Source organism: Spermophilus citellus (assembly GCF_964194105.1).
Source record: "Spermophilus citellus genome assembly, chromosome: 1".
Taxonomy (NCBI): domain Eukaryota; kingdom Metazoa; phylum Chordata; class Mammalia; order Rodentia; family Sciuridae; genus Spermophilus; species Spermophilus citellus.
In genome coordinates this window covers 287,588,544-287,599,791 of record NC_138182.1, presented here as the reverse complement: position 1 = coordinate 287,599,791, position 11,248 = coordinate 287,588,544, and the positions used below count along the sequence as shown (strand labels likewise).

The 11,248-nt window shown below is 60.4% G+C and overlaps 1 protein-coding gene across 1 annotated transcript in view; it reads right to left on the bottom strand.

The window, feature by feature from the left end:
* Positions 1-1,723: 1,723 nt before the first annotated feature.
* Positions 1,724-11,248, bottom strand: part of SLC6A3 (solute carrier family 6 member 3) — a gene marked incomplete at both ends in the record, with an annotated part of 37,415 nt that continues 27,890 nt past the window's right edge. Inside the window, 2 exons of the mRNA XM_081303177.1 lie at positions 1,724-1,747; positions 10,281-10,352. Of these exons, the coding sequence (XP_081159303.1) occupies positions 1,724-1,747; positions 10,281-10,352 (96 nt within the window). The remainder of the gene's footprint in view (positions 1,748-10,280; positions 10,353-11,248) is intronic.

Sequence of the window (11,248 nt, the reverse complement as noted above, 5' to 3'; positions counted from 1 at the left end):
GTACCCTGGCACACCTGGATGGGAGCCCATGGGGGGGATGGGGCACCCTGGCACACCTGGATGGGAGCCCATGGGGGGGATGGGGCACCCTGGCACACCTGGATGGGAGCCCATGGGGGGGATGGGGCACCCTGGCACTCCTGGGTGGGAGCCCATGGGGGGGATGGGGCACCCTGGCACTCCTGGGTGGGAGCCCGTGGAGGGGAGGTGGACCATCCTAGTATACCTGTGTGGGAGCCCGTGGGGTGGGTCACTCTGGTACACCCACGGGGAGGCCGGGGATACACCTGCCCCAGGCTCTGGGGAGCAGGTGTGGAAAGCTGTGGTGGTATGGAGGGTGGGCTGGGAGCACCAGGTGACAGTGTCTCCTGGAGCTAGCTTCCCCCTCCCAGGTGGAGCCAGTGAGCTGGGCCTGTGCAGGGCAGCAGGACCGGGCAGGAGTGTGCGACACAGCCATGGCCATTTTCTGGACAGGTTTCATTTATTGTGCGTGAGGACCACACAGACACTGACGGCGGAGACGCTAGCATGCTGAGGACACCTGCTTCTACAGAGCCACAGGTCTCGGCTGTGACCGCAGGTCTCAAGGGACATGGCTTTCAGTGTCCAGGTCCAGTCCCCGGTGCCCATGTCCACCTGTGGAAGGCCCAGAGGGCTCTGTATGCAGCCTGCGCCTGCTGGACGGCACAGGGTGCAACCTCTCTGCAGGCCACATCCAGCAGCTCCAGGTGACCTGGGGACACATCCCCTTCCCTCCAGGGGCAGCAGCCAGTGTGCCGTGGAGGTGGCCCTGGGTGGCTTTCTTCACTTGGTATTGCTGATAGCTTTTGTCAACAAAACCAGCCACCAGCATACAGACATGCAGAGACTGACCTTAGGCCGTGAGAACAGTCTGGATTCGAAGGTAAATGTGATTTTAAAAAGCCACTCCCTAACAGGAAAAGTGTCCACAGATGTGACGGTGCCTGAGAGAAATGACACCCAAGGGCCAGCTCCAGGACACGCGGGGTGTCTGCAGGCTGCCTGGTGGCTCCCATGTGCCAGGGGCCCTCGAGCTGCGGCATGTGGCTTACAAGGAGCAGCCTTCCTCCCATGGCCTGGAAGTCCCCAGTGAGGTGACCATGAGCTGATCAAGAAGCCAACAGAGTGCCCAGTCCCACGTTCCAGACCCCAGTCGTCCATGGCCAAAACAGACGAGGGGTGCCAGGTGGGCAGGGCACTCACATCCAGCGTCTGCTTGGCCACACACGGGAAAGGAGTGGAGCCTCGGGCGGTCTCCCTGACTCTCCTTCTGCACACTTAGACAAAACAGGACACTTGGCTTTTAAAATCTGAGCAAAATAAATGACCCAGGCAGCTATCGTGAGCACAGGGGCCCCACACAGTGTATGTACAGTCACCCGGGTCCCTCTTCCCAGAGCATGGGTGACAGCAAGATGGTGTTCCAGGGTGGCCGCAGGGGAGGAGCCAGCCGCGTGGACCCGTGTGCAGAGATGGGACAGGCTGGAACCTCACCACAAGGATCTCTGCTGTTCTCACAGGACGCAGGACGCAGGGCGAGCCCTCCTCGGGGCGTGAAGCGGTGAGAAGTCAGAGATGGAGCCTCGCGCTGCGTGCTCAGTAGAGGCAGGGGTGGGAGTGGCCCTCTTTCTCTGGAAACGTCAATCTCCCTCCTCTGTCTCCCTGTGGCAAGAGGACTGCCCTGGTCATCCGTGGGCTCCGTTTACACCAGGAGCCAATGGCGCAGCTGCAAGGAGGACATCTGGTCAGAAGCAGGTGGCAGCCTTGGGCCCCACCCCGCTGGCTCAGGTCCGCCCCTGCCAGCCACTTGCCCACGGGAGCCAGCGGGATGCAGGATCAACACTGTTTCTGGGGCCTGTTTTGAACCTGCGACTCGGCAGCAAAGCAAGGGCCAGACCTGGCGGGGGAGGCCACGGCAGGGGAGGCCACAGCAGCCTCTGGGCACATTAGAGACAGCAGCTGGGGTGGGGAGATGCTGGCCTCAGAAATGTGACCTCCTGCAACCTGTGAGTGACCCAGTGGTGTCCCCTCCCCGGCACCCAGCACTTCCCTGGGGCCCCACTTCTCCATCCTAGTGAAGCCCTGTGCTCTGCCACCAGCCTGGCAGTGTGACCCGCCACGTGGGGAGCGGGCCTCCTGGTGGCTCCAGGTTGAGGACACTGAGGGGTGACTGTGGCACTGCAGCCACTGCCATGGCTGTTACCGTGCAGCTACTAGTTTGGCTGTTTCTGAGTGAGAGCCAGTTGGTGGCATGATGACCAGAATGCTGTTTTTAAATATTTTCTGAGCAAAAGCTTGGTGGCTTGTTTCTGACCCCACGGTACCAGAGGGGGAAAGCGGGAACTGGCCCTCTGGCCATGCAGGGCCTCTCTGTCCCTTCCACTGGGAACCCTGAGGGGCTACCTCTGCTGGGTCAGGACATGCCACACGTAGCGGAGGGGAGGGGGGCTGCAGGGGCCTGGGGCAGCTGCAGGTGACGCCAACATAGGTACTGTCCAGGTGTGTCATGGAGCCCAGTGATGGCAGTGGTGGGCAGGACCTGGCTGGGGTCACAGCCAGGAGGGCCCAGTGGCCAGAGTCCAGCACAGCAGCTCTGGGTGGCACTCCCTTCAGATCAGGAGGAGGGACGTTGCTCTTGGACCAACTGTGGGACTCACCTGAGTGAGAGTGGCCCTCTCTCCTTGCCACCTCCAAAAGCAGAGTGACCCTCTCTGGAGGGAGGGGCATTTGGGGTGACTCTCGAGTTCCCACAGACTGTGGTCAGGCCACAGACTTGCAAGTAAAAAGGCCAGAAATAGGAGGCAGGCCAACTCTGAGAGGGAGTTGGCAGGAACCAGAGGTCAGCAGAGCCAAGGACCAGAGTCTGCAGGGTCAGATGACAGGACAGCTCCAGGTGGTCGGGTGTCCCAAAGAGGGACAGAGGCACATTACAACATGCTCACTGCACAAGAAGCAGGCAGGCCAAGCGCAGCCACAGAGCTGAGCCGGAGGTAGCTGCCAGTCAAGGGTGCACACGGGGCATGCTGGCTTGTCAGCGCAGCAGGTCACACGTGTGGCCACGAGGGTCCTCCCAGAGCCACAGGCACATTACTTCTAGCCGAGGTAGACTCAGGGCCAAGTCTCCCCTCCCACCTGAAATGCCCTCGAAGTGAATGGCACACACACACCAATGGCTTGGAGACCTGGAGTCAGATGGCCAAGGTCGGGGTTGTCCCCATGCAAAGGCAAGCAAGCAGCATGTCCAGTGCATCCTGCCTGCTGCCTGGAGGGACCTTGTGGACTGTGGTGCAGGGAACGGGAGGCCAGGTGGAGCCCACAGGGCTGCCTCGGTGGGGGCCCACAGCACTGAGCTTGCAGGCGCCTGAGGGGTGACTGCACAGGGGTGCCCAGGCTGGACCCAGCACCCACAGTGCACGCAGAAGTGGGGAGAGCCTCTGATGCGCTGCAGCCACCTGAGGCTGGGCAGGGCTGCCAGCCTCACAGCGGGGCCCTAGGTGGGAGAGCTCAGGGTGGCTGGCTAGACAAGCTCTGGTAGACCTGTTTCCAAGTACCTAAGTTCAAGAAAATCTACAGGAATGCAAACTCAGCATCTAGCAAGGAAAACCACAGCGTCCAGGGACCATCTGGACACGACCCAACATGCAAAGAGGCAGAATAGAACCACAGTGAGAAAAGCCACAGCAAATCTGACCCAGGATAGACACATGTGCAAATTGCAGGTGTGGACGTTGGGCAGCTGTAACTTACTGCACGTGTTCAGAAGTAGAGACACAGAAGGCACAAGAAGACACCAGGGGACCTCACAGAGCCAGGTGAAGGGTGCGTGCCAGAAGGGGTCCGAAGGAGGGCACGGAACTAAGCAGACCAAACCATAGCCAAGCCACGCGGCTGGAAGCTCCCTTGACCACCTGAGGGCACAGGGCGTCCAACCCAAGGCACCCAGAGCACAGCAAGGGAGAGGGGGAGTGACGCACAGTGGTGCCGTGACTCCAAGTGGCAGAGTGCTCATGCAGCCACGGGCCCTGGGGGCAGAATGAGAACTGAGTGACAGTGGCTGGAAATGCCCAAACGGGATGCCAGCTACGAACCCCAGTGGCGCAGAGAAGGGCCATGGACCCTGACTGTGCCGGGGGAAAGCAGACCTGGGGTGGAAGCAGAGGGTGCCCTTTCCAGAAGCGAGAAGAACTGCCAGCCAAACACGCTTTGTAGGACCACAGAGATGGCTCCATCTGCCAGGCGCGGTGGTCATGCCTGCCATCCCAGCTGCTCAGGAGGCTGAGGCAGGGCACCAAGTTCATGGCCAGCCTGGGCACTTAGTGAGGCCCTGTCTCAAAGTAGAATTAAAATACAAGGGCTGGGGACCACAAACAAACTCTTTCTACCCACCACCCATCCATCCATCCTCTGTCCATCTATTAGCTACATATTCAGTCATTTATGTCCATCTTCTATCCACCTACCTTCTGTCTTCTATCACCCATCTTTCCTACCTATCATCTATCAGTCACCTGTCCACCCATTATCTATATATCAATTTTGCCTATCCTCCTATCTACAAAACGTATCGTCTACCTTCAGTCTTCTGTCTTTATCCACCTATCTTCTGTCTTTCCATCATCCATCATCTACCTTCCTTCTGTCAATCATCTATCTTTCTACTCATCTTCTGTCATCTACTTACCTCTGTCTGTATCTTCCTATCATCTGTCTACCTTCTATTCCTCCCCTGTCTCCTGTCCATCTACCACTCTTCTCTCTCCATCATCTCTCCTCTACCTACCTTCTATCATCCATCTCTCCATCTATCTCTTTCCATGTATCTACCCCTCTACACACCTACCTTCTGTCACCATCTACCTATGGGACAAACTTATGCAGTGGGAGAGCAGAGGAGGGATTCACGTGGGGCTGAGGCTGTTTGCTCCAAGGACACTGGGGACAGGGTGGGCGGCTGGAGGTAATTGCCACCAACACTGAGTTTTTGTGCAGCAGTCTCACAGGGGCTTATTTTGTTTGTGGACAAATAGTTAAAAAGTGTCAGTGACAGAAGCCTGCTGTAGGATTGTGGCTCTGGAGCGGCAGTAAGGAAACTCCAAGTGAGGCTAGGAGGGGCGGAAGGCCTGGGCGGAAGTGGCAGCACGGGCTGGCTCTGCCCTGTGCTGGTGCTGGGACTGAACCCCGGTGTGTACCACCGAGCCACGCCCCAGCCCCTTTCACCTTTCACCTTGAGTCAGGGTCTCGCTGTTGCCCAGGCTGGCCTGGAACACACATCCTCCTGCCCCAGAGTCCCGACTCTGGGATTACAGGCTTGGCCACTGCACCTGGCCAAAGGCAAGGTTTTAGTGTCGCTGCAAAATTCCCACAAGTGACACAAATCGTGGATCCACAGTTCCTGTTCACACGACATATCCTAAGAGATGTGAAGACCCATCAACAGAAGGCAATAAAGGAGAAAAGTGAACCTTAACCAGGGGATAGGCGTGGTTAAAGGCCCCAGGACAAAGCTCAAGCCTTCAGTAACCACAGCAAACGTCAGTGGGTTAGTCTGCCCAATGGCCAGAGGAAGGAGTTCCAGGGGTGTGCTGGGCTTGCAGAAGAAACCCACGTCTTACTATCCCCGAGGCCGTGAGTGGACAGACTGCCCAAGGAAAACCCAAAGGCACCAGGCACACCATATTCCCCACAGACAAAACAGGTGCCACAGCAAAGGCCTCGCTGGGAGAAGGCCGCTGGCCAGGAGCTCTGGTCATTCTAAACGCAGCTGTACCTCGGAGAAGAGCTTCAGATGGTGTAGAGGAAAAGCGTGAGCCGAGGAGAAAGCTGAGCAGATGTGTGTCAAGGAACACACCACAAATGGCTCTCGGTCATTAACTGTCCAGCAGACCTCAAATGGACAGGCTGAAGGCGGCATGGGCCACGTCCATAGCAGCCCAGTCTATCGGGCAGAAGCAGGCTCAGTGCCTTTCACAGGTGTCTGAGCACAGTGCGGTCAATTCAGAAGCAGCCACAGAGAGGAATGGAACACCCCTAACGTGGGAATTTAAAAGCAATTTGTAAGCAAGTTATGAGCGAAGGTAGATGGAGAGTAAAATACGTGTAGAACTAAAGAATAAAACACCCTCTGTCAAAGGGTGTGGGGTGCAGCAAGTCAGGCATATGGAGGGACATCTGTAGCCTTGAGTGCTTGTTAGAAAAAAAGGAAAGTTGAAAACTAATTATCTAAGTTCCAAATTAAGAAGGTAGTGAACCTCAGAAGACCTGGGGGGAGTGGAAGGAAGGCATGGGCACGACGGGACAGGGCCAGCAGACTTGTCCGCACAGTTGCTCTGGAGCCTGAGAAGTCCCACCAAAGGCCACACACAGGTGACCCCGCCAGCCCAGGCTCTCAGAGGACCCGGCTCTCACCGGGGTGGCAGGGCCGGTGGGACAGGAAGGCCGTCCTGTGCAGGTGGTGGGAAGCCTGGATGTGCCTCTTGTGCTCAGAGCAGGAGGTGGTCTGGGGAGGGCGGGAGGCTGACCCTGCACCAGGACCTGCACTAACGGGAGGAGGAACAGGAGGCGCAGCCCCGTGGGGGTCGCCCACGCTGGCCAAGTGGCAGTGAGTGTCCCACTGCCTGGCTCAGGTGAGCATGACTGCCCCCACCCTGGGTTCCCAGGGCCCCTGTCTCTGGGTGCCGTCCAGGCGACTGAGGCCTGCACACCCTGAGAGCCGACACAGCAGGCTTTTTAGACCAAGGCGGAGGGACAGCAGCACCAGAGATCTGTGCTGTGGGTGTGTCCCAAACCTTATCGGCAACCGGGGTGACCTCCCCCTGGGGGTCCCGAAAGCACCCTGAGCACGTCGGAGTTCCAGGTGGATGCCACCCTAGCACCACCCCCACCCACATGTACCCCTGCTTACAACGTCCTTTGAAACAGCCCAAGGCCTGCGTGTGCTCTGGGCCCTCGTCCTCCCCAGGCATGCCCTGCTCCTGCGGGTCTCGCTCCCTAGGAAGTCTCTCCAGGCTCTTTGGACGCATGCTGAAATTCCTGTGGTCGAGAGCCTGCCAGGGCTGGGTTAAGGTCCCTCGGGTCTTGCTCCCTAGGCAATCTCTCCGGGCTCTTTGGACGCATGCTGAAATTCCCATGCTCGAGAGCCTGCCAGGGCTGGTAAGGTCCCTTCTCCCTTTGGGAACCTTCTTGGACCTCATCTGGTGACCACTAGATCTGCCCAGGGGACGGTCGCTGCCCTCCCACTGCACAGAGGAGGACACCGGGCGGGAGGGGTGGGGGAAGGGCGGTCACAGGACCCTGCCAGGTGTCCCCTCTGCCTCCACTCTGCTGGGCTCGAACACCCAGCCAGTTGCACCTTTGAGCCCTTCTCATCCTGGGGTCCCGCCACCCTGCATTCAGCTCATGCTAGAGTTCTGGAGTTGGGCCGCTCTCCTGGGGTGGGGAGGGGACAGCTGAGAATGCGCCCGAGCTTGGCCCAGGCCCACCTCCCACCTGGTCGTGGGGCTGCAGGCAGGTTCTGGAGCCTCTCTGGGATTCATAGGGAGCAGACCTACCTCTGAGGTTGTGGCAGTCACAATCTGCCCCATGTTTATGCTGGGCTCTCGGCAGCACTCCTGCCCATGGCACATGACGGGCGCCTGGTGTGCACAGTGCACCCCGGGCCCCCCCCCCCACAGCTTGTGACAGGCACGGGACATGCACAGTGCACCCTGGCCCCCCCCCAGTATATGACAGGTACGGGACATGAACAGTGCACCCTGGCCCCCCCCAGTATATGACAGGCACGGGACATGAACAGTGCACCCTGGCCCCCCCACTGCACGTGACATGGGGGGTGATATGCACATGTGCACCCTGGTCCCCCCACAGCATATGACATGTGGGTGGTATGCTCACATGCACCCTGGGACCCCCACGGCATGTGACATGTGGGTGGTGTGCTCACAAGCACCCTGGCCCCCCACGGCATGTGACAAGACTGTGGTGTGATCACGGGTACCCTGGCCCCCTACGGCATGTGACAGGAGTGTGGCGTGCCCACGTGCACCCAGGCCTCCCCACGGCATGTGACAGGAGTTTGGTGTCTTCATGTGTACCCTGGCCCCCCATGGCATGTACATGTGGGTGGTGTGCTCACGTGTACCCTGTTCCCCCACGGCATGTGACAGGAGTTTGGACTGCTCACATGCACCCTGGCCCTCCCACGGCATGGGACAGGAGTGTGGCATGCTCACATGCACCCAGGCCCCCCCACGGCATGGGACAGGAGTTTGGTGTGTTCATGTGCACCCTGGCCCCCCCTATGGCATGTGACAGAGTGTGGCGTGCCCACGTGCACCCCTGTCCCCTATGGCATGTGACAGGAGTGTGGCGTGCTCATGTGCACCCCTGTCCCCTATGGCATGTGACAGGAGTGTGGCATGCCCACGTGCACCCAGGCCCCCCCATGGCATGTGACAGAGTGTGGCATGCCCACATGCACCCCTGTCCCCCATGGCATGTGACAGAGTGTGGCATGCTCACATGCACCCCTGTTCCCCATGGCATGTGACAGGAGTGTGGCATGCTCACATGCACCCTGTTCCCCATGGCATGTGACAGAGTGTGGCATGCCCACGTGCACCCCTGTCCCCCATGGCATGTGACAGAGTGTGGTGTGCTCACGTGCACCCCTGTTCCCCATGGCATGTGACAGAGTGTGGCATGCTCACGTGCACCCCTGTCCCCTATGGCATGTGACAGAGTGTGGCATGCCCACGTGCACCCCTGTCCCCTATGGCATGTGACAGGAGTGTGGCATGCTCACATGCACCCTGTTCCCCACGGCATGTGACAGAGTGTGGCATGCCCACGTGCACCCCTGCTCCCCATGGCATGTGACAGGAGTGTGGTGTGCCCACAAGCACCCCTGCCCCCATGGCATGTGACAGAGTGTGGCGTGCTCACGTGCACCCTGTTCCCCATGGCATGTGACAGAGTGTGGCATGCCCACGTGCACCCTGTTCCCCATGGCATGTGACAGAGTGTGGTGTGCTCACGTGCACCCCTGTTCCCCATGGCATGTGACAGAGTGTGGCATGCTCACGTGCACCCCTGTCCCCTATGGCATGTGACAGAGTGTGGCATGCCCACGTGCACCCCTGTCCCCCATGGCATGTGACAGAGTGTGGCGTGCTCACGTGCACCCCTGTTCCCCATGGCATGTGACAGAGTGTGGCATGCTCACGTGCACCCCTGTCCCCTATGGCATGTGACAGAGTGTGGCATGCCCACGTGCACCCCTGTCCCCTATGGCATGTGACAGGAGTGTGGCATGCTCACATGCACCCTGTTCCCCACGGCATGTGACAGAGTGTGGCATGCCCACGTGCACCCCTGCTCCCCATGGCATGTGACAGGAGTGTGGTGTGCCCACAAGCACCCCTGCCCCCATGGCATGTGACAGAGTGTGGCGTGCTCACGTGCACCCTGTTCCCCATGGCATGTGACAGAGTGTGGCATGCCCACGTGCACCCTGTTCCCCATGGCATGTGACAGAGTGTGGCATGCCCACGTGCACCCTGTTCCCCATGGCATGTGACAGAGTGTGGCATGCCCACGTGCACCCCTGCTCCCCATGGCATGTGACAGAGTGTGGCATGCCCACGTGCACCCCTGCTCCCCATGGCATGTGACAGAGTGTGGCGTGCCCACGTGCACCCTGTTCCCCATGGCATGTGACAGAGTGTGGTGTGCCCACGTGCACCCCTGTCCCCCATGGCATGTGACAGAGTGTGGTGTGCCCACGTGCACCCCTGTCCCCCATGGCATGTGACAGAGTGTGGCGTGCCCACGTGCACCCTGAGCTCCTGAGTGAGGGAGACAGTGCTGTCAGGGTCTGCCAGGGCCTCGGTGGACACCTGACTCACTCTAGACCTGCGAGAGCCGCTTCCCCCCTCCTGTCCCCTCTCTGCCCCCAAAGCTTCCAGGACCCTCTGCCTCCTCTGCCTCACCACGCCCAGGGAGACAGGCTCAGCCCCCCGTGGGCCCCGCCCTTCGTATGGGTGTCCGTCAGCGGTCACCTGTTCCGTCACCTCCACTGATTCTGCTGCTCTCAGCTGCCCCGTCCTCAGGTCAAGACCTCAGGTGGCCCCTGGCCAGCCTCTGACCCTGTGGCACGTGGGTGCACCCAAGCGTGTGCTGCTTCACGCAGCCCTCTGGGGCCCCAGGAGCAGCTGTGGGACGAGGACACTGCTCCTCCACCGTCTGAAGCCCTGCCGACTCACCGTGAACTGGCGCACCTCCCCTCGGTCCACCAGCGGGCGGTCCTTCTCAGGCGTGATAGCGTAGGCCAGTTTCTGAGGGAGAACGAGCTGTTGGCATTGGCACCCGCAGGCCCCCACCGGCCAGAGGCCATCAACGCTCCTCAGGGGACATGTGGGCAGATGCAGGAGCCCACAGCCCGCATGTCCTGGTGGGCATCTGCCAGCGTCCAGGCCCAACTTGCAGCCCAGGCTGTGGTGCAGGGCCCTGTCCCTCAGCCCAGGTGTGGCGGCTCCACAGTGTCTGCTAGGAGCCCCCGCTTCTCTCATTCAGTGCTGAGCCTCGTCCCCCCAGCCTCGAGAACAGGCTTCACCATGACTGTCCCTGAGTCCCTGTCCCTACCTGGGGCCTTGGGTGCCTGGCCCATGTGGGGGCACAATCTGGTGGCACCAGTCCAGCTACTGAGGTCCCTCTTGGTCTGTGTGGGAGCTGGGAGGTGGGAGCTGGCAGCAGAATGGCCGCTGGGGCCCACTGCATGCAAACCTCTCCCCCAGGGGCTCCGCACCAACTGCCCATGGCCCGGGGCCCTGGGGAACCCGTCTCCCTCCAGGAACTGCCCGGCACCTGCTTTACAGCAGCTTGGACGTCCGCCAGCGTCCACAGCAGACAACATCAGCTTCCTCTGAGGCCACGGCAGCCCCAGGAGCTATAGCCCCTGCCACAGGCTGCACTGGACCCATTCCAGGCCCTGCCTGGCCTGAGGACAGGGGAACTGGGCCAAGAGCAGCCTGTGAGGCAAGGGGCCCTCTGTGGTGCCCCAGACCAAGGGATGCTGGCTCCAGAGTGGACCCTTGGACCCGGGGTACACGGATGGGCTCTCCCAAGGCCCTGCTCCTAAGCAGGCCTGCAGAACTCGGGCACAGAGCAGAGCTGGGGGCCACCTGGGGGGCTCTCAGGGAGGACAGTCCTTCCAAGGAGGACGTCCCTCATC